At 38.9% G+C, this 26,447-nt stretch overlaps 1 protein-coding gene across 1 annotated transcript in view; it reads left to right on the forward strand.

Annotated features, from left to right (window-relative positions):
• Positions 1-26,447, forward strand: part of EP400 (E1A binding protein p400) — a 56,691-nt gene that overhangs the window by 16,285 nt on the left and 13,959 nt on the right. Inside the window, exons 9-43 of the mRNA XM_041410410.1 lie at positions 2,445-2,535; positions 2,946-3,053; positions 3,771-4,150; positions 4,672-4,977; positions 5,126-5,311; positions 6,659-6,799; positions 6,907-6,985; positions 7,262-7,308; positions 8,437-8,494; positions 9,180-9,269; positions 10,453-10,560; positions 11,033-11,226; positions 11,414-11,591; positions 12,031-12,167; positions 12,318-12,487; positions 12,909-13,083; positions 13,476-13,612; positions 14,242-14,428; positions 15,360-15,526; positions 16,374-16,528; positions 17,032-17,274; positions 18,326-18,490; positions 19,291-19,458; positions 20,651-20,742; positions 21,433-21,728; positions 22,216-22,418; positions 22,517-22,686; positions 22,906-23,102; positions 23,587-23,698; positions 24,190-24,333; positions 24,641-24,799; positions 25,033-25,116; positions 25,680-25,811; positions 25,932-25,976; positions 26,085-26,238. Coding sequence (XP_041266344.1) covers positions 2,445-2,535; positions 2,946-3,053; positions 3,771-4,150; positions 4,672-4,977; positions 5,126-5,311; positions 6,659-6,799; positions 6,907-6,985; positions 7,262-7,308; positions 8,437-8,494; positions 9,180-9,269; positions 10,453-10,560; positions 11,033-11,226; positions 11,414-11,591; positions 12,031-12,167; positions 12,318-12,487; positions 12,909-13,083; positions 13,476-13,612; positions 14,242-14,428; positions 15,360-15,526; positions 16,374-16,528; positions 17,032-17,274; positions 18,326-18,490; positions 19,291-19,458; positions 20,651-20,742; positions 21,433-21,728; positions 22,216-22,418; positions 22,517-22,686; positions 22,906-23,102; positions 23,587-23,698; positions 24,190-24,333; positions 24,641-24,799; positions 25,033-25,116; positions 25,680-25,811; positions 25,932-25,976; positions 26,085-26,238 — 5,458 coding nt within the window. The remainder of the gene's footprint in view (positions 1-2,444; positions 2,536-2,945; positions 3,054-3,770; positions 4,151-4,671; positions 4,978-5,125; positions 5,312-6,658; positions 6,800-6,906; positions 6,986-7,261; positions 7,309-8,436; positions 8,495-9,179; positions 9,270-10,452; positions 10,561-11,032; positions 11,227-11,413; positions 11,592-12,030; positions 12,168-12,317; positions 12,488-12,908; positions 13,084-13,475; positions 13,613-14,241; positions 14,429-15,359; positions 15,527-16,373; positions 16,529-17,031; positions 17,275-18,325; positions 18,491-19,290; positions 19,459-20,650; positions 20,743-21,432; positions 21,729-22,215; positions 22,419-22,516; positions 22,687-22,905; positions 23,103-23,586; positions 23,699-24,189; positions 24,334-24,640; positions 24,800-25,032; positions 25,117-25,679; positions 25,812-25,931; positions 25,977-26,084; positions 26,239-26,447) is intronic.

The raw sequence follows: 26,447 nt of genomic DNA on the forward strand, positions 1-26,447 counted from the left end.
TGTAGCATGCAGTTTCAGGGAAACTGGTTCATGCTAAAAATGCACAAAACTCTCTGTGTGGTACTGACCTTTTACCACAAACTGCTAACAGAAAGTGGCATTTCTTTCCATCAGTCTTGCTCTTTGCAACTGTTTATGGAGAAATTATGTGTCCCAATCAGCATCACCATTCAAATCCCAGTGTAGAAGTGCAGTGCTCAGAGTGATTATTGTGTGCATGCTGCATAATCATGACCTTGGGACAACTACATTATTTTAATTAAAGTTGGGACAGTTTTAGTCTAATATTATTGGTATGTGACTGCAATTTATGAAGACATGTCTGCTCTCTGAAGAGTCTGGCCTAAATTACATGGTGATAATGCAGACAGCTGGGAGGCATATTCTTAAGAAAATGTCAGTCAAAAATCCTAAAGTAGAGATAACAGCCTGAAACTGTGAGTATGCAGTCATCCAGAGGGAAAGAGCAGGTGAAATAAATGTCATTTAATGTGGAGTTTGAAGAATATAATTTCTTAAACAGATGTCCCAGCAGCCTCTGATGCAAATGGGTCATAAAATGAATTTGTTAGTCAATTTGGTAGCATTTGCATAATCAATTCTTGTTGCTTATTTTGAAAATTCTGTAAATGCCCAGGTATATGATGCTCTGTCAGACACTGGCTGTTGGACCTGAAATATGCTGCATGTCTACCTTGTGACAAGACAAATATTTGAAAACTTAATCCCTATTGAGTGTGAAATAGCACTGAACTGTGAATATGAGTCAGAGACACTTAAAACCAGAATTTACATCTTAAGGCTGTAGCTGTATCGCTGGAGTGGCTGCAAATGCCCTCAGAGCAGCAAAGAGATTGAGTGTTATTAATTCATAGCTATTGATTGAGTCTGAGGGGCATGAGATATATTCAGCTTCAAAAGGAGCATTTGAAACCCAGTCATTGTAGGTGAGGTTGGCTGTGATTATTAATAGCATGCAGTGAAGCACTGAAGATGCAGAATGTCACTGCTGTGATTTATTTCAATATAAACTGGTGTTTACCTCTGTGGGTTTAATTTACATTGGTAAAATTTTGTTTAAAATCAGAGGAGAAAATAAAGTGTGTGAATAAAATTAAAAAAAAAAACTATGGGAAATTGCTATCTTTCTATGTTGTCATAAAAAAAAATTCACATTTGCAAACCGTTACTATACTCAACTTTAAGGCTCTCACCATTAGAAAAGTACACTTTGAGAACTAGAGTGCTAAATTAATTCATTTCCCAGGATGCAGAAACTGCCATACATAAAGTCTGTGTTTGTATTTTCTGATGGTATCTTTTAAGACCTTATTTTTCTCATATTAAGTTTCATAGTAGAATATTTGGCACAGCATGGCCAAATATTGAGGAGAAGTTAAAAATTACTTGGAAACTCACTGAAAAGAATTGGACTTGCACAGACACTGATGGATATTAATAAGTACTTGCCAGTATGCTGAGGGCCCAAGGAGCATGAAAATTGTTATATACCCATATTTGTTTGCTTCAGTAATCCTGTACATGAGCCTGTCACCTGTGCTTGATGCTGAAAGGATTCTCTGGGATAGGTTCTTGCCATCGTTGCTGATATTAAATGTAGTGATTTAAAAATAAAGTTTGAATGCACTGTGTGATCTTACTGAAGCTAAATTCCAGCTTGCTGAATCAGAGCCCAGTGATTTCTTTTGCATCTCAATATCAGTAGTCCTCTTCCAGGCTTGTTAATTCATAGCTTGTGTGCTGTTTATCCTCAGACAAAATGGATAGTAGTTTTTGGTGAGCTCTGATGTCACCTTACCCTTATGGCAATATTGTTTCTCCTCACTGAGTTTATTCATGAGACTCATTTTGCCAGCTGTGCAAACAGGTACAAGTCCAGCATCTGGAAAACTGGAACGGGAACTTGTGTACCTTGGCTGAGGTTCTTTATTCCATCTTCCTAGCTTTTTCCTAAAATATTTCGACAGTAACTCTCACAAAGCTCTATCCTGAGAGAACTGGACACTCAAATAAGCTTAAGCTGTTTTCAGCATGAAGATGAATTTGTGTTAGTGATGTTTCATACAGATATAATACACTAATGAAAATTTCCATTAATTAAAAAAAAAGTAACAAAAAATACTGGGCAGGTTTGCTTTACATATCCCATTTTCCTGAGTTTGGTATCACTTAACAATGTGTAGGTGTGCATTATATATAAACAAATCCATCACTGTAAAATTTAAACTCAATGAAGAGTATTTGTGCATTGTGGACAACTAAAACTTCATAGCAGATACTGAATGAATCTTGTTTCCTTTGTTGTACAGCTGTTCTGAAGGACTTTTTCTGTGCTGGCTTCCTTAGATCTGCTTGTAAATTCTCTCCTGGTGTCAGACCATCTGCAGATTGAACTTCTGTGATTTGTTTTCTTTTCCCTGTAGCAAACGCATACAGGGACTCCAGCAACGGGGACTGTGAGCACCATAGAGATTGAAGCTTTTAAGAGACAGCAGCAGGCCCTTGCACCAGCAGGTATGTCCCACAGGCACAATTCCACTTCTATCCTCTTTTTTTTTTCCAAACAGTGATTGGAGCCCACTGTTCAAAAATACATTTTTGCCTCACCTTGGGAATCACCAGATCCTTAGGACTGTCTACTGTGACTGGTGCTGTGGGAAGAGTGCACTCCACTCCCAGTAGATAGGCCTGGATTTGGCAGGCATGGAGACATGGTTAGGTTGATTGTTCTGGCTGAGAAGATTGGAGATGGCCAACTTGAAGTCAGAGGGACTCTGCCCCTGGAGCATGTTCTTCATAAATGCTACACATGTACAGTAGTTGTAGCTTTCGGAGCTGACGGTGGAATCATGTGTAGTAGTTTGCTTTGTGAAATTGAACCCATTCCATTATACCATGCCATAAATGGAATTTGAATATCACAGATTCGTCTAAGAGACCACGAATTGAAGTGGGCCGTCATGGGATGGTTTTTCAGCACCCGGGTGTGGCTTCAGGAGTTCCTCTTCAACAGCTAATGCCAACGGCACAAGGTACTGTGTCACCACATGCCAGTTGCACATTAATTTCACAAGGAGATGTTGGTGATGGAACTAGAAACTTGGGCTTCCGGCCTGCCAAGATCCTAGTCCCACCACACACTTCTCCATGTAAATTAATACTTGGTATGCAATGCCTGGTTTGTTTAAGGAGCTGAGTGACGGGCTCCAAAGGTGCATGTGGGCATGGAAAAACGTCACAGGTGCTGATGCAAAATGGCCAATCTGAGAATTCTGGAACTGAACCAATGATTTATGAAAAGGAAACCATCTAATTGAAACATCATGACAAATTTTTATTCATTAGTCATTCCAAGCTTTAGAATATGTGTTAGAGTGAATGTGTTCTTAGAAAGAACTAAGTAGTATTTAGACTTCATGCTGGTATTTTAGGTTAAATTCCATTAGTTCACCAGTCTTTTTTTTTTTTTTTGAGTATACAAAACTTAGAAGACCTATAATGACATGCTCTTTTTTAGTTGCTGTGCTCCAAATTTTAGTTACAGTCCCGTGCATGAAGTACTTCGTTGTTTATTGTAATGGTGATTTATTTTGTGATTGTGATGTGGTATTTTCAAGTGATGGTGTCTTGTGGCAAAGTAAGTAACAAAACCACTCTATTCGCAGTCGATTTCCTCCTTAAATCAACAGAGAGCGTCGGATGTTTTAGTGTTTCAATCTCACCTGCACGTGTCTCCTCTTGCCCTGCAGGTGGGATGCCTCCCACTCCGCAGACGGTGCAGCTGACGGGGCAGAAGCAGAGCCAGCAGCAGTACGACCCCTCCAAGGGCCCTCCGGTGCAGAACGCGGCCAGCCTGCACACGCCGCCGCCGCAGCTGCCGGCGCGCCTGCAGCCCGCCAACGTCCCCATGGCGTCGCTGCCCGCCACCCTGCAGCTCCCCCAGCAGCAGCCTCAGCTGGTGGAACCTCCGGCCCAGCCGCAGATCCAGGTGAAGATCCAGCCCCAAAGCGTGCCCCTGACGGCCGCCCCGCTTCCGGCGCCGCTGCAGCAGCAGGTGCCACCAGCGATCCACGTGCAAGGACAGGCGCCGGGCCAGGTGTCGCAGCCGCAGGCTGCCATACAGCAGCAGGTACGGGAGCGTTGTGGGGTGGGCATGTGTTTGTTTCCATGGCTGGTAAAACCTAAAAGTGCTGTCTTCATCTCTTAATTCCACCGGACAATTAAATCCTTTCCTTGTAAAAATGCAGGTGTGTCGCCTTGTTCTTCTAAAGTTCTTCTAAGCCTTCTGATGTTTACATTTTTGTAATGGAGTTTCTCACGCACTTTTCATGAAGATAATTATTGTTTTGCATTCCTTTCTGGAAGAAGAGAAAACTGATAAACTGTTAGTTTGACCAGTGTGGTTGGAGAAGTAGCAATTTCATCCTCCAATCCATGGTCACTTTTAGAATTCTATAAATATCGAAGTCCAGAAATAAATGCACCCTTTTTGCCTTAGACATCTCAGCGTTTGAGTGTCGTTCATTTCATGTCATATTGTGACACAGGTGTACATTTGTTATTAAGTTAAAGTCTCCATTATGTTCTGCTCTGGTGTAGACTAAATATTGAATCCTCAACTCATCAGTAACCAGTGTGTTTCTTGGGCAGACTGTGACTCTGACACGGCCATCTGCAGATCCTGCTCAGAGTTCTCAGCGTCTTGCAGCAAATCCACTGCCACCTACCTCATCCATCGCTCCAGCAGCGATCCCAGGCACAGCACCGCCTTCTCCATACCCAGTGCAAACAAACAGGACCTCTCCAGCAACCAACAAATCCCTGTCTCCTATTGCATCCAAGCCTCCTGGCTTAGCAGTAGCAGCAGCAGCACCTAAAACACAAAGTCCAGCTCAGAATGCAGCGGTGTTGCCACAGGAAAACTCTCAAGACAAGCTGGCTGAGCAAGTCAAGCTGGTAAGATATATTCTGTGTGATGCTTTTACACCTTTTATTTTCCTGTCAATTAATTTAATAAAGTGGGAGCAATTACTGTTTTTCTCTGATTCTACAACTTCAGGTGTATTCTGCAGCTTCATTGTAAGTCTCTGTACTTCTTTTTTAGGAAAATCAAATCCACCAGCGGATAGCAGAACTGAGAAAGGAAGGTTTATGGTCCCCCAGGCGACTGCCTAAACTCCAAGAGGCTCCAAGACCAAAATCCCACTGGGATTATTTGCTGGAAGAAATGCAATGGATGGCAACTGATTTTGCCCAGGAGAGAAAGTGGAAGATGGCAACTGCTAAGAAGGTACTTGAAAACCATTTTATAACTCAGAGCAATAAATGTTGATATCACTCAGTTTGGTAGCAAAGCTGTGAGGTATCTTTTGTCACAGATAACAGTAAAGATCAGGCACTAACTTCTTCCTCAAATGAGAAATTTTGTTGTCAGTTTTGCATATAACACCTGAGACAGACTGGATAATTGTACAGATTGTGGATGCAAATAACAGTTTGTGGATTTTATTCCTCTGGAGATCAAATAGCTTTTTTAGGAGCCCACTCAATATGTTGACTGGGTTATATTTAAATAAAAACTGAAGTTGTCATGCCTGTCTCACAAATTAGTTATTTCCAAATAATAAAGAGTAAATACAGAATTTTGTAAATAAGTTCCATTGGGTGTGGTTGTCTGTCTAGTTATTTTTTCTTAATCTGACAGAAAAATAAGAGTAAAGACAGTAGTGGAAACATGGTAAAGAATTGTTTTCATAGGAGTAGAGAGCAGCACAGTAGGAATACAGTAGTGCAATGAAAATTTGTATGGTGTGAGATGAAATATATAAAATCTGTTAATCTACAGTAAACAAAGGTTTTCTATGGATACCAGCAATGTTGCATCTTTTTTTTTTGATACATTTATAAACAGTTTAGGGTAATGAACAGAGCAACTGAAGGTCATTAGTTTAAATTGCCATGTTGTTTTCTACTGTATATTCTGAAATGATGGAAGCTCAGAAGTAAAATATTGAAATTAGTGTATTGTTTTGTACAGTAAATATCTGCATTTTGAATATAATTTAAATCTGGATTTCCATTTGTGGCCAATGGTAGGTTTTTAAGAATAGGAGAAACAGGAAGGGCAAATGTGAAATGATCCTTCCCCTGGCACTTTGCTTCAAACTTCTGGAAGTCAATGTTTTAGGGACCTCCTGAGCTAAAGGTTGCAATCAAGTCAGTCTTAACAGCCATTGACTGATCTTTCACTCATGTATGTACACTCTTTTTGAACTCATTTTAGCTTTGGTCTCTGACATTTTGTGGTGTGATTTCTGTGACTTCGTATGTGCTGTCTGAAAAAAAGTTTTCTTTTGTGTGTTTGCTGCTAATTTCAGTGGAATTTTTTCTAATTTTTGTATTCAGAGAGTGAATTAAGAGTTTCCTACTTGACCTTAGTTATAGTTGTATATTTTTTTTTTCTTTGAGTTTCATGGCTATTGCTTTACTGGCATGGTAAGAATTAGAAATATTGGAGGTAAGTGCTATGTGTGTAAAGCTATGGTCAACATCTGGCTGCTGATAACCACTATAATCTTAAGAAATGCAATGATATGTATTTTGAGGTAACCTAATTCAGTATTTCATGGTATTTTAGATGGTAAGAACTGTGGCTCGTTACCATGAAGAAAAGAAACTTAATGAAGAGCGAGCTAAAAGGGAAGAACAGAACAAACTGAGGAGGATTGCAGCATCCATTGCTAGAGAAATAGAGTATTTCTGGTCTAACATTGAGCAGGTAAAGTACCCACTCACTAATTTTCATGCAGTTTGTGGTGGCTTTTTCATCTAAAGGAGTTTATTTGTGAAATAAAAGTGATATATTAGACTTGCTTTACATTTCAGGTTGTTGAAATTAAACTGCAAATTGAATTTCAAGAGAAAAGGAAAAAAGCTTTGAATCTAAAGAGATTTTCAAGGAAAGGTAATTGTATTCCATTTAATAAGAAATATAGTCTGAATTCTGATGATATTGTTTTATATAATATCACTCAGTGCAGGTTAATCTTGTTGATAAAATTGTGAGTTGCTAATAATAGGTTGTGAATAGATCTGAATAATGAGTTAAGGGTTTTTATGTTTTTGTGTTAGATTTTGTTAATACTTCTTGTGTTTTCCTTTGAATACATTTAAAAGTTCATGCAAGAAATGTAAAATTGCTAAGTGATGAATACATACATCAAGTATAATAATTTTCCAGGTAAGGATGCAAAAGAAGACTTTTATTTGGAAAAAGAAAGTGAAATGGTGAGTCTTTGTTTTTTGAAAAAGCCATCAAATTAGTTTAAATGTGACTACATATGTTAAAAATTTTGATAAAGGTGATTTTTAAAAAAAATATATGGTGATGATAAGATTTCACTGACAAATAAACATTCAGTCACAAGCACAAGTATAATTTTTCTGGTTAGGAAGGGAAGTAGATTGTGGTTGGTACATGTCTTTTGTGGCTGTGAATCATTCATTCTGAGATTGAAGACCAAAAAACTGTACAAATTAATTGCCAGACTTGGGCAGGAGTTTCATCTACAGTAGCCAGGGGTAGACTTTGTGAGGCATGAAATGTGTTTTCAGGTGTTCAGCAGAGATTTATCTGCTGAGAGTTGCAGGTGTATGTTACAGAATGGATCAAACTGAATGAAACTTGGATACCTTTTTCCCTGGATGAATCACAGAATCACAGAATAATGAGGTTGGAAGAGACCTCTAAGGTCATAGAGTCCAACCTATGTCCTAAAACTCAACTCAGAATCTAGACTATAGCACCAAGTGCCATGTCCAGCCTTTTTTTAAACACATCTGGAGATAGTACTAAGGACTCCTTGGCTGTGTCTGTGCAATTGGAAAAAAATGGACAAGGGATCTGAGGCCCTGAGCCATCTGTTGTGGCACAGCTGATGCCCATGTGCTGAAATCTGCCTGCATCTGAATTTCCTGCTAGGAACAAGCCTTAGCATGTGTTATCAGCCAAACTGTGGCCCAGCAGTGGCTGTGAGAGTTAATTGGCACAGGCTAAACAATTCTACAGAGTGCACTGGACAGCTGAGACAATTACAGGCCTGTGCCATATCCCTTTTTTATTGACTGGTGAAAAAATTTAGTCCTTGAGCCAGCCTGGATAAAAGTTCTATACCACAGCTGGACCTGAATAATTTGACCCATGAGCAGTGGAAGGGCAGACTGCGCGCTCCCATCAGTTCAGAATTAGAGTTTCTGTTTTTGCATGACCAGGGAAGTGCTAATAGATATTAAGTGTCTATCAGCAAATGCTTTTGGGACTGCAAGGCATGTTTTGTTGTCTTTAAAAAACAAACAAAGCCCCCTGCTTATCTTTTGTTTTCTCTGATTTTAAATATTACAATTATTTAATGCTAGGGGGGTTCATCATCTGGAAGAAAAAGAAAGGCAAGCACATCTTTGACTGATGAGGAAGGTAAGTCACTTCCCAAAATTTTGCATCCATAACATAGCACAGAATTTGAATATTAAACCCACAGGTTTTCAGTCTGTTACTGTGTGGGTGCAGTGCTCTTCATGAACCAAATACCAACCTTCATCTATTTCTTAGAAAGATTAGATAGTCAATGAAATAGTAAATTATCCCTAAAAGTGCTCTAGTGAAAATTTGAAAATAACATTTTCCTTGAAATGGTACTGCTATCATTGTTGGTGGATTTTAATTCTTTCTGTCCTCCTTAGTTCATTTGTCAGGCCTTACTAATGGTCTTGAAGTTCTTTTGAGGATTTTAGACTGAGATACCCATCTGCTTTGGGTTCTTTCTTGTTGGTGACTACTCTGTCATGTTCCTGACAAAGGAACTCTCCTGTTCAAAGCTTCAGAACAACCTGTGGTGAATATTGTCAATCAACACTTAACTGCCTTCTGTCCTGAGGCAGGAGTGCTTCTCTCCTGTTCATTTATCTTTTAAATACTGCATATAGTTGCTTTCAGATTATCTTGTTTTCCATATATATTTAATTATTTTTAAATCCTGCAAACTTAGAATATTCTACAGACTTAGAATATTTTCTGCTTGTTCACTTCAGGGGTGTAGAATTACAAGTCTCCTGAATTATTTTATAATTTTAACCCAAGATGTGCATTTGTTTTCTTGTAGTTGAAGATGAAGAAGAAACAATTGAAGAACAAGAAGCTAAAGAGGGAAACATAAACCATCAAACTGAATTGTCTAATCTAGCCAAAGAAGGTAGGCACGTGGCTTGGTCCTTCTCTGGGCTGGGCTCTGAAACAACAGCTGGAAACACACACTTGTTATATTTGTAAAGAGGATTAGAGGTGGGAGACTGCATTCAGATGCTCAGTCCTGTGTAGTCTGTGTTTAGTTTTTTCTGTTTGGAAAGCTGCAGCAATTTATGGGGTGATGATGGACATTTGCACTTTATAAAGCAGTCTTAGTTACCACACAAGGTGGCTTGAGAAAAAGTAGTTCTCTAGTGATGCACTGCATTAAAACCTTACACCAAGACTCAACCCAAGTTCTAGGAGTGCATGATAAACACTTAACATCAGGTTTGTACCAGATTGAACATGGACATTTTATCAGCTGTCTTGAATATCCCAGAAGGGTTTTGTCACTGACTTGGTAGGTCCAAAAGGGCACTTAAGTGCTGATCTTGGAGGGGGGTGGGTATAAATATTTGAAGATAAGGTGCTTTTAGGGACAGTGCTCTGGCTAGCAGCTCTCTCTCATTAGCAGTGTAATTGCTATGCTGAGTTTGATGTGTGCAAAGTAGCCCACAGAGATGTGCCACTTAGCCTGGTAACAGCGGATTTTTGGAGGCAGGCTGCCCATTAGGCTGAGCGTGCCTGGCGATGAACACGCCGTTTCCAGATCTGTTTGTTTGGTCTGTTTGGCAGCTTGGTGGCTGCACTGAACTGGCCAGTTGGAGGGATTATAAGCCTTGGCCAGTCAGCCAGGTTCCTAATGAGAATGTTTGCTGATTGATTGGCTGCTGCCAGCATGTACATTCCTGCTTTAACAGCTCAGACAAGGGATCCTGGAGTTACAGCTCAGTTTTGAAACTTTTGAAGTCTTGAATTGTCTTCCAACCATTCATCTGGATTTGCTGCCCCTACCTTCCCAAATGGGGGTTTACTGAGGGCTATTGGGTGTCTTTGTAATGCAGTAAAAACCAGGGTATGAGAGCAGACTGCTTGGTGTAGTGCCAAATGTTCTCTGTAATCAAGGTTATTAAATAAAGAATGCCATCATTCACTTAATAATTACCTCTGAAGTTAACTTCTGATTAGAGAACTGGCTTTATACAATTGTGAAGAATGTAGTGAGATTATAATTAATAGTATCTGTAGTTCCAAGTTTGGTATTTTTATTTGGTATTTTTAAACATCCATCCTTTAATGATCTTCAGCTGAATTGCCTCTGGAAGAATTGGTGAAGATGTACGAAGGTGCCTTTGCAGAAAATTTTCACTGGCCCCAGCCAAAGCCTGACAGTGAAGAGGAGAGCAGTGAGGAAGGTAAATTACTCTGTGTTTAGAAGTAGTTGTGCTGATTTACAAGGTGAAATAAGTTGCTTGGCTCTTCAGGACTCTGTGAAAAGACATTTTGTTCTAAGGGAAAACACATCTTGAGTGAATCACATTTAAAATTTCTCAGTTTGTGTAAAGAGGGCAGTGTTTGCCTGTCCAGAAGGGAAGATGTGTGAGATTTTCAAGAACAGTACTGAGCCATAGAAAAGCCTCTCTACACTGAATTAAACAGCACACTTCATAAGTAGCTATAATTATACCATGTTAGCCTAGCTAGACAAATAGCCTGAGCTTAGGCTGTTTGCATTTTACCTGAACTAGCTTGAAAATCATAGAAATGCTTTTAAAAGTTAGCTGCCTCCTTTAGACCCATGTTGGAATCCTTGTGATCTCAGTTCCTTTGTGTAACTGCTACTGAAGTTTATTTTAGATACCACTGTAATTTTTCTCTCTCTCCTAGAAATGGAAGACCACATGTCTGATAGGGAAAGTCCCCAGAAAGAAGTTGTCCTCATAGACTCCCTTCTCAGCATTGACCAGTACAAGGGCATGGACAGATCAAGTCCTCCCAAGAAGCACATGCGAGACATAGCAGAAGTTGCTGCTGCAGCAGAGATGTTGTTACCTAAAGGCAGCTCCAGGATAACAACAGCAGTAAGAATCCCTATTTTCTGCTACTCTGTGTGCTGATGTTTACATAAAAACCGATTTTTTCTTCATTATTTTGTAGCTTTTAGCAAGTAATTGATTTTTTTTTTGAGTTATCTGTAGAATGTTTATGCTTTATGCCATGCTCAGTGAATTTAACTCAGGAAGGAATATCAAATTATTCACATTACAGGTAAAATACAACACTCCATCACTATTGTATGGGTCTCTCAGAGAATATCAGAAGATTGGGCTGGATTGGCTGGCAAAGCTGTACAGGAAGAATCTCAATGGCATCCTGGCAGATGAGGCAGGGCTTGGAAAAACTGTGCAAATTATTGCCTTTTTTGCCCATTTGGCTTGTAATGAAGGTAAGTTCATTTGGCTAACAGTTTTAGACAGGTACTGTGCCAGCATTATTTTTGTGAATTGTAGCCTAGGGTCACTTCTTTTCCCCTACTGAACTGTATCAGACTTTAGTTAATAATAGGAGTGAGATTGTGTCAGAGTAACTTCCTGGTATTTTGTGACATAAGGGTGTTATCTAGTCAAGTAAGTGTCTGATCAACCTACTACCCTCTAGAGAGTCTTCTGAGTACTTCTAAGTTCTTACCAGTACAGAAAACCTTACAAATTGTTTAATGACCAGGAGTAGATTAGTAATTAAAATGCCTCTGTTTATTGTTATTTGATCTCACTTTTAATGATTAATTTAATGCAATGCACTTAAAAAACCAAGGGAGAATATAAGCCACATGCATTGTAAGGAGTCTCTTTCCAGTGTTTACTGCTGTGTTTCCCCTTCTGTAGGGAACTGGGGCCCTCACCTTGTTGTAGTCCGGAGCTGTAACATATTGAAGTGGGAGCTGGAATTGAAACGCTGGTGCCCAGGGTTGAAAATACTTCTCTACTTTGGGAGCCAAAGAGAACTTAGGGCAAAAAGACAGGTGCTGTATTTTGCAATTCTTACACTGTTGCCTATACATTTAGCCTGTATATATCTGTCTTACTTATCTTTTCAAATGAAGAAGTAGCTGATTGTAAGATATTTGAGTGTTCTGCCTTTTCTGTCTCATCCTTTCTTTCCTTTTCCATAGGAATGGACAGAACCCAACAGCTTCAATGTGTGCATCACTTCCTACAAGCAGCTGTTCAAGGGCCACACAGCATTCATGAAAATGCGATGGAAATACTTAATAGTAGATGAGATGCAGCAAATAAAGAATATGACTGAGAAACACTGGGAGGCACTTTTCAATCTCCGCAGGTACAGAGCAGAGAATTGATTTCCTGCTGGCAGTGAGTTTTTCTCTTTTTATGTCACACAGTTCTCTTCTTAACAGAAAACTTGATTAAAAAAACCCTCTTGACTTGGCCTGCTCAAATTCCTGAGCAATGTGCACCTGTAGAAAAGTGCTTTTATTTGAAAAAATCGGGATTCAGAGAAATGCTTGAGATCTTTTTGTTCCCACTATCATATCACTGTAATTCTTCTTTGCTGATATTCTGTGCTCCTAGACAGATTCCCTTGTATGTTCTGATACTCTGCAATGAAGAAGCTATTCGGTGGTATATTCAAGATTGAAAATATATTTGTCCTCGGTTTAATTTTATTTTCTCTACACAATTCTTCTGACAAACATAAAGGCATAGTAATCAGTCGATTAAAAACCTTCTTTTGTTCACAGCCAGCATCGTTTGCTTCTGATAGACACTCCTTTGCATAACACATTGATGGAGCTGTGGACCATGGTACATTTTTTGATTCCGGGAATTTCCAGACCTTACCTGGATTTTCCAGTAAAAGCACCTAATGAGGAGAACCAGGATTATTGCCATAAACTGGTCATCAGGTTGCACAGAGTATGTTGGAATTTTTTCTCATGTGTCCTACTACAAGAGTAATGCTGTTAAGGAGAGGGGGAATAAAAATAATATGGTTCAGATCAGAATTTGTGTCTTTTCTTAACACTTTGTTCAGTTTAGACAGAAAATCTTGCTGAAAGCAGAGGGTTCTGCTACCAGAAGAATGTGGAGATTTCTTTAAAAAATAATACAAGGCTCAGATTTTGAAGCATGACATGCAGAAATTAAAGAGCAAATTAATTTCTACACAACTGTGTGCATAGCAGAATGATTATATATAGCATATGCAGTTTATCACATCAAATCTGTTAGGTGTGAATAAGTTTAGCTTCCTGTTGTAAAGTCTTTGAAGTGAGACTTTTTTTCCTCTCAATTCTGCAACGTTTCAGATGATTCAGCCGTTTATTTTGCGGAGATCAAAGAGGGATGTTGAGAAGCAGCTCACGAAGAAGTATGAGCACGTGCTCAAGTGTCGTCTGTCTAGTCGACAAAAAGCCATGTATGAGGATGTCATATTGCAGCCAGGGTAAGGGCTTGGAACAGTAAATATAAAATGCTGTCACTTTTAGTGCTTAAGCAAGGAAAGAAATTATTGTCTTGGGGAGAAATGTTTTAGTGCTTCTCTGAAATTTTGCATTATGACCCGTGAATAAAATGTGATTGCATTATAGACTAGAGTTACAGCAGGTGATGTAATTTTATGCTATTTTATGCTGATGTGATAAATGTGCATTTACCTCTGGAACCTAAGAATGCAGTTATGATGGTCAGGTCTTCTGCTGTGTTGTTTTAACGTTTGTCTCTAATGAGTGGTTCTTCATTTTTTTAAAGCCCAGAGTTTTTCCTCACCACCCTCCTGCCAGTGGTAATTGATAGGTGCAGGGATGAGACAGAAACAAAGCAGGGAGAGGATGGGGAACTGGATAGATTGTATTTGATTGTAAGGCAGCACTGGGTCTTTAAGTTTTCTCTTTTCCAAATTTACTTTTGGTACAGTGCTGCTTAGAATACTGCAGAAGACCTTGGTGAAACCTAAACTTGTTCTAAGACTTTTGCATAACATACTGCATTGCTCATTCTCACCTTGCTGATTTAGGGACACCTCCATGGAAGATGCACATAAATCAATGTCTCTCTCTATAATTTATTTGGTAGAACCCAGGAAGCCCTCAAAAGTGGACACTTCATCAGTGTCCTGCATGTCCTGATGCAGCTGCAGCGGATCTGTAACCACCCTGATCTGATAAACCCCCGGCTTTCAAGCTCCTCTTATGTGTCTGAAACACTGGAATACAGAACAGCCTCTCTGGTGCTGCGAGCCCTGGAAAGGGATATTTGGAAGGTCAGTAGGAAAGTTAATGTTTTTTTCCTCTCTCAGTGCACTGGCAGAATTTCAGTACTTATTGTTGTTTTGTTATATGTGATAGGTCTGCCTGAAGTTTATAAATAGAAGGAATTCACTCTTCCATAACAGTGGCTACCAAGTGTGTTCTTGCTGCATCTCTTTTTTTTTTTGTCATAGTGGTTTGAACTTTTCAAGTGGTTTGTAAACAGTAATTTTTCATGAACAAAGAGAAATTACCTTTGCTTTTATCATGCTCATGTTTGCAGGAATTTTCCAACACTGAAGTCACTCTGGGTAGCGCTGTGCTTATTTATGGCATTCTGCAGTTTTCCTTTTGCTTTTACTAGCTGAAGGAAAGCAAGACTTATTCTTTTCCACATAACAGTAAACATTCTGTTACAATGACTAAATTAGTACCCTTCTGTCAATCCATTTGAAGTACCACTATTTCTGTTATTGTTAAACAAGTGATCCCACTCCTTGACATGATAAAAAATATAAAAGAAGTATGAGTAATGGAGCAGCTGACATTTTTTATTTAATTTTATTTCCATCCTTCATATTTTTCTACTCCTAAGTTATAGTTTGGCATTTAAGCTTGATAGTTAACCTTCAAAGAGTTCTATTTAATTCTTTGGAAAGTATGGTATATGAAGAATTGTTAAATGTGTTTTGCTTTAATTTCCATAACTGGCTAATGATTTCAGTTCTTTTTCTTCTAATGCTTAAAATAGGACTGTCAGTTTAAGATTTATTTTCAAGGTTTCTAGACAGTTTTGTCTAATAATTAATAGTTTATTTCTTAAACTTGCACCATTTATTTCAAGTTAAAAAGTAAATATATGGAAATTTAATTCAGCTTTGAACGTAAAGAGAGCTTAACCATTTGGGACATCACATAAAACAAACAATTTTCTGAAATCCCTAGGAATCAGACCTGTCTCTTTTTGATCTCATTGGAATGGAAGACAAAATGACTCATTATGAAGCACAAATGTTGCCAAAACAAAAGGTTACTAGAAAGTTGATTGAAGAAATCTACAGCTCCCCTCCACCACCGGCGAGGCCCAACCCAGTGAAGCTCAAACCAAGCAGGTGTGTAGACCTACACTCCTTCTGAGCCAGAATTACAGCAGCAAAAGGTGGTTCTGCTGCAATCCTCACTGAGTTCTCTCTGCATCTCTGCTAATGGGATTCACACAAAACCTCAGTCTTACCTTTGCATTTAATTTTTATCTTGCTTTCCTGTTTGCCTCTGAAAATAAGAATTCTGTTCTTTGAGGCATGCAATTCCATTTGAAGTTTGTTGATGGATTTCCCATAGTCCTTACTTCAGCAGCAGATGAACTTTGTTCTTGGACCTTGTTTATGGCAAATTGAGTGTTGTTTTGAAGAATTAGCATGAGTATAATGCAAGACTAAGTAGGGCCTGCAGTGTCAGCTGTGCTCTCACTGTTATGACAGAGATATATGAAGTTTTATAGCAGTACATTTTTTAAAGTATTTTTTTTCTTCTAGTGAAGTAGTGTTCTCAAGGTAACGTGGAACTGTTTTTCTAATGCAAGGGAGCTGCCTGATGACCTGCAACATGTTGATGTCTCTCTGGAGATTATATAGGAGCCTTTTTTTTCAGATATCTTCAGATATATCTTTTCCCAGATATTGACCTAGCCTCTTTAAGATGTTTGGTGTAATTCTGAAGCATCCTACATTAAACTGGGTGTATGGAAATGAAAGTTTCTTTTCTTGGATTCAGCAAAATCACTTGCTACAATGTTCACTTAGGAAGCCTGTGAAGTGACGAGTCTTGCTAGCTTCAGCCATCTGCAGGAAGATTAGTATCTGACATGATCAGTTTATATGTTCCTGGGGTTACAGAGTTTACTTCTAAAGGCCAAACTATGATCTTCCTCTAGACTTCGACTGTTTCTGCTCTTGCCAGGTTGTTCCAGCCCGTTCAGTATGGTCAGAAGCCCGAGGGCAGGACTGTGGTCTTCCCAAGCACTCAAGTCCAGCGCACGGTGACCACGGCAACGGTGACTCAGCAGGGACAAGTTCGAGGCAGATCCCCCATAGCCACGGTGTCCTCAAATCAAGGTAAGGGAGTCAGTGCCACCCTGGTCACCTGCACCTCGGCATAGACAGATACAAGTTAGTCTGTTTAATAGAACTCCTTTTCCCTCTAGCTTATTGGTCTAGAATACTAATGGCTTAAAAATACCAACAGACTAATTGCCAGTTAAATTTCCCGCTAGTTTCTCCAGTATGATCTGCCAGTATAATGCGAAACTAAGCTTTGTGTAACCTGTTAGCATATGGAGTAAATATGCCACAGTTGATATTTAAACTTCTGTCAAAGATGGGAATGTACAGTGCTTCTCTGTATTTATTTAGCCTTTAAACAATGCTTTCCAAATAGATAATGTTGTAAAAATAGGATGGAGTAAGAGGTGTGGCTAGAAATCCCAGTGTGTAAGGACAAAGCCGTTCTTGTAGCCGTTTGATTATCCTGTTGGAAGGTTTCTTTTTAATGCAGGTTGTTTAAAAGAGCGGAGTTAAAACCTCTAACAGCTTGCACAAACAACCCTTATTGATTGCAGCTGCAGCAGCACAGTTTCAGACAACTCAGGCTTCCACCAGTGCTCCAAGACACCAGCCCGCAGCGACCTTCACCACAGCAACTAGCGCAGCCAACCCTGTGAAACCGCGGGGCCAGACCTCTGCGCCGGCCCCGCAGCCGGGCCAGCCCCAGCCACAGCCACAGCCCCCCCCGCACACCATCCAACAGAGTGTGCTGCCTCAGAGGCTCGTACTGACCTCTCAGGCCCAGGCACGGTTGCCTAGTAAGTGGCCTCCCCTTTCAAGGTTTCTCCCACCTTTGTACTACAATGAGGTTAAGTTACTAGGCACCCTAAGATGTGTACAGAATCGTTGTTTTTTTTTCACTCTTCTGATTAGCCTTGCTCAGTACGTTGCTTATGACCAAGGAAAATCGAAAATTGGATAAGAAACAATAGAATTGCTGTGGACATACATTAGCGGTGTCAACTTAATCTCCTATTTCTGCATGTTTCTTCTGCTGGCAAGACTTCCTTCCGACCAAATGTTTTAGCTCTCTCCTAATTATTCCTTTCATGTTAAACACTAATCCATCTGCTAAAGGCCTCTCTGGCGGAGAGGAGCGTCGCCACTGTTAGGCAGAGAAAAGTGATGAGGCTTTGCTTTAAGGTTGTATGTGCACTGCCTATTAGCATGTGTAGAGAGTACTGAGCACTGATGTATTAATTTTATCTCTGGGGTAATGCACTGCCTTTACAAAAGCTGAATTTTCACACCAGTATTTTCTCAATATCCTAAAACTTAATGCTGAAATGCCTGTAACCTTCCTGCATTTAAATCACAAAAAGCTTGGTCCTTTCCACTTCAAAGCTTTTTGGTTTGTCTAAATGCAGATTGCTTAAAAGAAATCATGTTTCATCAGCAAATTTCGGATGTGTATTTTATGTGCCATACATGGGAATATTTTAATTTCTTCCTTAAACCTTCCTTCATGCTCTTGAAAAGGCAGTGAAAATCACTTTATTGTCTCCACTTGTTCTGTTACAAAGTGTCACATGAGTTTTCAGGTAGCTCTTAACTTTTTTGCTAATGAAAGTGGTAATTTCTAAAATGTTGATGTTCTTACCCTTTAAACAATCAGCTTCTTTCCAGTTTGTCCAACAAATATAGAAAGCAATACCTGCTTAACTTTTATATGACACTTTTGATGCACTAAGTATAATTATGCATGGAAGGCGCTTCAGCACCAGTTTACTAACCAAAATGTAGAATTGTGAATATCGAAAATCTCGCCTCCCACTTTGATTTTTTAATGCCTGTTTCCCTCCTTAACAGGTGGTGAGGTAGTAAAAATAGCCCAGCTGGCTTCTATAGCAGGAGCACAAGGCAGGATTGCTCAGCCAGAGACCCCAGTGACTCTGCAGTTCCAAGGGAACAAGTTCACCTTGTCACACAGTCAACTCCGGCAGCTCACTGCAGGGCAGCCCCTGCAGCTACAAGGTACTTATTTCAAAAAAGGCAATTTTCCATTATTCAGAATGCTCATGTTTTGATATGAGTACCTCGTTCCTTGTTGCTGGAGATTTTTCCATCCCCAGTACTTGTATTGTCCTGCTCTTCCTATTTTCTGTGAGCCATGGTAGCTCTGGTTTGAAAAACAAATGCCTATCACATGAAAGACATGGTTAGTTTCTTTTTCTGTATTGTATTTGAAAAATGTTGTTATTTCCTTTGTTTCCATACCCATGCAGTGCAGCTAAAGTAAGGTGAGGCATTATTTGATATAAACTCTCTGCTGAGCAGAAACAGAAAAAATTAGAACATTCTTGGTTTATTCTGAAATTGTGTAAATAATACTTCAAGTTTGGCATGCTTCTGAATTTTGGCCCAATTATTGCCCTTGTCTGAATGCTCTACCTACACTAGATTTTGTTCTGAAATCTGCCTTGCTGGTGGTATGTGTTGCCAGATTTAGGAGAACTGGCATGTCTTGATTCTCTGTGGCCAACAAAATAAATAGAGCGAATGTTGAGTGAAGATTTTTTATTTGATTGGATTTTGTCCAAATTCTGTATAAATACCTAGATTAGAATGATATCCCATGACATGAAACTCCTCTTCAGCTATGAATACGTGGTTGTTTCCCTCCTTTTTTCATTCACCAGATTGGTGTAATGAACGTGTCTGGTAAAATGAAACATAATTTGAAGCAGTAATGATCAGCTTGTAACACTAATAGATTTTGCTAGAGAACATGAATTCTTTTCCACCCTAATGTGTGTTAAAATCCTCCACTGCAGGAAGTGTCCTTCAGATTGTGTCAGCCCCTGGGCAGCAGTACCTGAGGCCTCAGGGCCCCGTGGTCATGCAGACAGTTTCCCAAGCAGGAACTGTGCAGAACGCCCTGAACGCTTTAGGAAACCAGCACCAGGCAGGTGGCCCAGCTTCCACTGCAGTCACACAGCAAGGTGGGTTTTCCAGCCTGAAGAAATGTCTCTGTCTAAATATTCAATTGCTAAAATCACATTTTTATATAACTCCAAATTGTTGCAGATCATAATTCTGTAAGTTGAGCTCAGAAGTGGGTAAACTTTGAAGCAAATCTTTGCAGTTTGTATTTGGTGTGTGCTGGAGTTTTAAGAAAATTTTTAGTACAAACTTAGGAGAGCATGTAACTTAATTATAGATTTTTTTAACCCATTTTGCCTTTGTTCAAATTTTTTTTTGGGAAAGTAAATTTGAAATACTTTGTTAATTTTTGCAAGGAAAAATCAAGGGTGATAATTTTTTATACTGGCAGAGAATGTCCAGTGATTGTCTCAATTTTTCCATATTGATTTTGCTTTTATCTAATTTCTTTCACTTTTCTAGCTGATCAAGCTATAGTTTTCCATTTCCCTCTGCAAATGTTGCTTAGGTATTTGGTGCCTTGCTGTAAATGTGATCATTTGCTTAAAAACACAAGCAAGATGTTGATAAAAAATAATGGAGAAATTAATGCATTTACAACAAAACAGCAGTTTATTAAATGAAGATAAATATAACACTAGGAGTTCATTCCCTGAAAATGGCCATCTGCTGTAATTTTCTTGGGATATAAAAAAACATTCCTTCAAAATGGTGTGATGCTCTTGCATGGTAGTTAACTGTCTGGGTAAACATCTGCTAATAGTTGAAATCACAAAAATGGTACTGAGATTCCATCATATGATTTCACCAATTTGTAGACACACTCAATTGATGTGTTTTCTGAAAAATCTTAGATGATTTGCTCAAGCTAAGTTAAAACAATATTTTCCTGTATTAGAACATTTTCTGTTTTCTATTGTGTTCATATTAACATTTTCTGAATGTCAATGTGTATTGCACTATACATGACATTTTGAATAAAGTACAAATGGAGCACAGCACACTGCTTTGTACAAAGCAAAGTAAAATTCCATTGATCTATTTTGGAATTTTGTGAGAACAGTTAATGTGAATATCTGTCAGTGATTTGATGTATAACAAATTACAAATTTGCAATACTCTATGGACATTTAGACTAAAAATTTGTCTGCAGCAATGATGTGTTACAGCTATGAAATGTCTACTTACTGAAAATTATAAAGAGACCAGGTTTCAGATGAATAAGTATATAAACACAAGGTTTATCCTCAGTTTGTATTCCAGGCAGAGCTACAGTTACTAACTTGCCATCTGGTGACATGGGAGCAGTGTTAAAACCAGCACCTTTGCATGGACAGTCACAGGTACTCAATTTTTATTTTCTTGTGGAAATACCACTTTTCAGAATCAGTAGTAAGTCTGTGTAATAGTTGAAAGCTATAATTTGCAAAGCTGGAATTAATTAGGGACTTTGATGATTGTAGAGTAGGTAAATATCCCAACTTCTGTCCATGTTTCAGGTTGACAGATCTGATGCATTTGTAATCCATAGATAAAATAATCTGGTGTATAAAGGCAGCTGACAGCTTTCTTGTGCTGTGATAGACAGGTTCTTTTAACTGTAATATATTTTAATTATATAGTAATGCATAAATAAAGAAATCATGTGGGTTTTTTGTGTTTTGAACACAATAGCAATTGGGCAATTTTTTATAGATTTCTAATCTTAAGTTTTTGGATAAGATACTCAAGCAATTTACAAAGTGTAGGGAAACATCCAAGAATATATCAAAAAGCTATTAAAATGTACCTTTAGAAAGTAAGAAGATAGTAAAATAAAGTAGAATTGACTCTTTATATGAACTGAATTCAGCTGTAGTCTTCAGATTTTATCTGAAATGTATACCTTTAATAATTGCTCTAAGTCTAGTTCCACTCTAGGATCTATACTCTAATCCTGATAGTTTCATTCTAAAGAACCTCAAATCCCTCGTTTATTATTACTGTGATGAGCAGCAAATGTGGTTTTCATTCACCTTCTCTTGGCAAAGGAGACGTTTGAGGAGAAGAACCGGCTCTTGAAGGAGCGCCTGGACAGGATCTTCTGCGGCAACGAGCGCCGCTGCTCGCGGGCGCCGGTGTACGGCCGGGACGTGCTGAGCCTTTGCTCCCTGGCTGGGGACACAAAGGCCTCCCAGCTGCCTTCCAGTGAGGGCAACAGCTGGAGGTGGGCTGGCTTTGTCAACTGCTGCCTTTCCACAAGTGCCTGCGGAGGCCCAAGTAACCCCTTGAGGGAAATGATCCTGGGCTTGGTTCGGCAACAGGAGTCTCTAAAGGATCTTGTTAACAGGTAATGTGTGACTCTGCCCTAACATGCCTTTACACATCTAGTTGTTTCTAAAACACTTCTCAAAAAGGCTTAAAACCTTGTTTCTGTTGATGAGCTTATTTGGTTTAGACTGGTTTATTTAGCAGTAAATGATGTACAGCATGGAAGTAAAAATAAGTCACTTCCTTTTTCCTTTGGATCTTTATAAATAAATGTTTTCAGTGCCTCTTTCCTAATTTCAAGCCCAAGTTCATCTGACCATACTTAGCCTTACATTCTTATGCTTTTGGATTTACTTGAATAGCTACCACTTGGACTAACTAACCTAGTTAATCACCCAGAAATACCACTAACTAAGAAGAGTTAAGACCCAGAGTTAGAGTTAAGAGGTGCAGGCAGAAACTGGTTTAACTAAGACTGACTTTCCTTGCTGTGCCTATGATTATTGATCATCATTTTGTGTGTAGCTTTTTAAATTGGTGTTGCCTTGTTTTAATGCTTTTCACAGGGCTCTCTTCGTGTTGCCAGCAGCAGTTGCTGCTCCCCCATGTTTCTATGTAGCAAATCCTCCCCCTTCATACAGTCACAGACTGAAACTCCTTAAGCACAGCCTGAGGCAGAAGGCAGCTCCACACTTGCATCAGTTGCAACGGCTGACAACTCCTCACTTGCTGCAGTTCCCTGACCTCCGGCTGGTGCAGTATGACTCAGGTAAAGGACATTTGCTGACAAGATTTCAGTAATTTCCTCTGTCACATGGATGGAATTTCTATATAAAACCATTATTGGTTTTTCTGTTTGAATTATAGGAAAATTAGAAGCTCTTGCTGTCTTGCTTCAGAAGTTGAAATCTGAAGGGCGCCGTGTGCTGATTTTGTCACAGATGATTCTAATGCTGGACATACTGGAGTTGTTCCTGAATTTCCATTTCCTCACCTTTGTGAGGATTGATGAATATGCCAACCAGGAACAACGGCAGGTAAGTGTGCCCTACCAGCTACCCACTGGTACAGCAATATGTGCTGCCCAGGCTTTTATATACTACAGCAGAGAAAGAAAATTTGCCTCGTTTTGTATTCAGTTTGAAACACCTGACATGTTTTTTTTCCCTTTTTTTATTAGGCTATAGTGAATTTGGTTTGGTATTTTGTTTTGGTGTGCATTTTATTTAGTCCTTGCTTTTATTCTGTTTATGTAGGAGCTGATGAAAATTTTCAACAGAGACAAGCGCATTTTCTGTGCCATCCTCTCCTCTCACAGCCGTTCCACAGGAGTCAATCTTGTCGAGGCAGACACTGTTGTGTTCTATGACAATGATCTGAACCCAGTGATGGATGCAAAAGCTCAGGAATGGTGTGACAGAATTGGGAGATGTAAAGATATCCATATATACAGGTGATGGTGACAGTCAGCATCTGCTCTTTAACATGTTTTGATGTGAGGTTAGTTCAGACAATGCTGCCCTGAATGATCTGGAATAAAGTGGAAACATTGCCGAGAATCACTTACCTTCAATAAAAAAGATGCCAGGGTATCCTGTGAAAAAGTGGGGAGGGTTTAACACTAAATGTAGTAAATTAATCATACCTGCGTGGGTATTGTCTGTTAGTCTGCATGGAAATTTTAGGGGTCCCTTTTCATTGTTGATTTCAGGGTTTGTTTGTTTTTTTTAATGGCATAGATTATTAGAAGACAGCTCTAAAGTAAAGGTGGTAGTGTGTTTTTTTCTGGGCCTGCACCATTACTAAAAAAACGCCCACATACTACCACAATTTAAACATTTAGTGGTACTCTCTAAGGACAGTTTGTTTTTTTCTTTCTGAAAGCTGCTTTGGAAATGACTTACCAGATTTCTATGTTTTTTTCCTTTTTTTTTTAGGCTTGTCAGTGGTAATTCTGTAGAAGAGAAACTTTTGAAAAATGGCACAAAGGACTTGATCAGAGAAGTAGCTGCTCAGGGAAATGACTATTCAATGGCCTTTTTGACACAGGTAAGTTAATATTCAGAATGCATTGAAACACCCATGTTGCAGTGCTTAATAAATTCAAGCATCTGTGTTGGAGTGTTTAATAGCAGTTTAGTAGAAATCTGTCTGGGCTAGAATTAATAAGGAAGCATATTGGATTTCATGATTGCTTGAACTCTCAGTGTTGGGGCCACATTCTTTCAAATATCGTCCATCTGTTTTGCTCTGTTATTTGCATAGTGATGCACAGACATTACCCATGACTTAATATATTGTGGTTTCTTCACCCTGCTGCAAAATTTTGCAGAGCTTGTTAAGGGTGAAGGTCTCAGCAGCTTTAAAAATGTGAAATAAGTTTGGATATTTAGATAGGCTCTGAATTGCTGCTCTGAAGATACATGAGACAGTGACTGCACTGGTGAAGCCAGGCTATCCTGGCTGGCACTCCTGGTATAGGAAAAGAAATAGTGTGCTCCCAAAAACTGAATGTATTTCTCTTTTTTCTATTTACCAAGCAAACAATTCAAGAATTGTTTGAGGTTCATTCTCCTATGGAGGATTCTGGATTTAGAGTGAAAGCTGAAGAATTTGTAGTACTTTCTCAAGAGCCGTCTCCAGCAGAAAATATTTCACCTAAAGTTGCAAGACCATTCATAGAGGTAATGATTAACATACACATTAAAAATACAGCTGTGCAGCATTAGTATTAAGCAACTGACTAATCCCATATTATTTGGGTAAATTCTGTCAGTCTCTTTTTCTTGTAGTTTTATGCTCTTTTGTCATTTGCCTTGTGACAAAACTTCCAAAAACCCAAAGCTGAGTTTTATAATTTCTGGGACTGTTTCTCTTGCTGCAGCAGAGACTTACACCAGAAATTTGTGTTGCATTTCAGTGAGCTCCTTATGGAGTTCCTTTCCATATTTTTGAAGTCTTAATTATTTTTAAAATATATCTCTCTGAAAGGCTCTCAACAGCATTGAACGAGAGGATGAGGAATCAAATGATCACATACAAGAAATAGGATCTGAGTCAAGCATTGAACCTTTAATCTCAGAGCTCTGTGAGACAAAATACAATGAAGAGCCCTCGCAGCTGCAGGAGTTAGTTGCTGTTGTGGATCAGGTACCGTGACTTCCCTTGAATATCTGGCTGAAAAGTAATGTTTAGTTCAAATGTTTCAATTTCTTTGCAGTCTGACCTTAAAGCAACTTTGTTGTTTCTCCCATTAAATGGAAGGGAGATCTCCCGCTGATTTAAAATGTTAAGAAGAGTTTGAAGGAGGGCTTTGATACTTCATGTAATGTTTCTTTTATTATCCTCAAAGTAACATTTTTTCCCTTTGACACTTCCCTCAGCTGACTCCAATTGAGAAGTATGCTTTGAATTATCTGGAGCTCTTCCACGGTTCAGTTGATGACAATGAGCCACGGTTGAGTGAGGTAAAACAAATCTTTCTTTGCCATGTTATTCTGTCACAGAACAACATTTATTATATTTTCAATATGAAATGGAAGTTTCTCCAATGATGTGGAATATATTGTTGGCACTTCTGTAATCTTTTCTTGCTATACATTATGAACAGCATAATGTCTTACAGAGAGCTCATTATTTTGGGATTCTGTGGTTTAAGCAGGTGTCAATTCTTAATTTCTTTTTTATAAAATGGGAATTGCTTTCAGCCCGGCTCAGCAAATATTTGTTGTACTCCATTGACAGCAGGGGAAAAAATTTCATTAATTTTAGTGAGCCTCTGTTCTGGTTGTCTTCATTGTTTAACTGAAGTTCTTTGATTGCTCTATACTGATGATCTTAAAACCCTCCAGAAAGACTAATAAATATCTTCTAAATGGTTGTGAAAGTATCTGTTAAGAAATTGCTATAAGATTCCTGTGTCTGAAAATGTCAAAGTTCAAGGCATTTATCCATAAAATTACTAATTGATGACTTCTAATTCAGTGTCTGTTACTGTATAAAGTTTCTAAGCAGTCTGACTTTAATCTAGATGGAACTGAAAACTGCAAAGAAAGCCTGGGAAGTCCAGCATATGAAGGAGTTAAAGGAAAGAGAGCAAAAAATGCTTTGGGAGGATGAAGAGGAACTTCTAACCTACACTCGGGAGGATGCATACAACAAAGTAATTGCTGATTAGTCTTGTTTTTTCTAAATAGTTATTTCTTAACAGTTAGTCTGAGAATACTTTACCCTTCAGGTTTCAGTTGGATCATTTGAATTATGTTCTCTTTTTGCTGTGTAGGAATATGTCTATGAAGGTCCAGATGGACAAACTGAAATTATGCCAGTAAGTAAAAGTAACACCAGGCAGCCTAAACGGGCTTTTTTATTTTATGAAACATAAAGATCAGTAGAGAGTTAACATTGCAGTAATTACAAATTTTATTCTGTGCAGCTCTGGACTCCTCCTACTCCACCTCAGGATGATAATGATATCTACATAGATTCTGTTATGTGCCTGATGTATGATACCACCCCTATTCCAGAGTCAAAATTGCCTCCAGTGTATGTCAGGAAGGAGCGTAAACGACACAAAACAGATCCCTCTGGTGAGTGTGTGCTCAAAACTGTTCTGGGATTTATTGCTGAAAGTGTAAAAAACCAGTGGGGTTTTCATGCCTCCTATATATTCAGAATGCATTGAAACACCCATGTTGCAGTGCTTAATAAATTCAAGCATCTGTGTTGGAGTCTGATCCAGTAAAGATGAAATTTGCATGTTTGAAGGGCCTTGAAGTAGTGGAATGACTGGAAGCCC

This window comes from Onychostruthus taczanowskii, unplaced genomic scaffold (genome assembly GCF_017590055.1).
Source record: "Onychostruthus taczanowskii isolate IOZ18803 unplaced genomic scaffold, ASM1759005v1 scaffold32, whole genome shotgun sequence".
NCBI lineage: Eukaryota > Metazoa > Chordata > Aves > Passeriformes > Passeridae > Onychostruthus > Onychostruthus taczanowskii.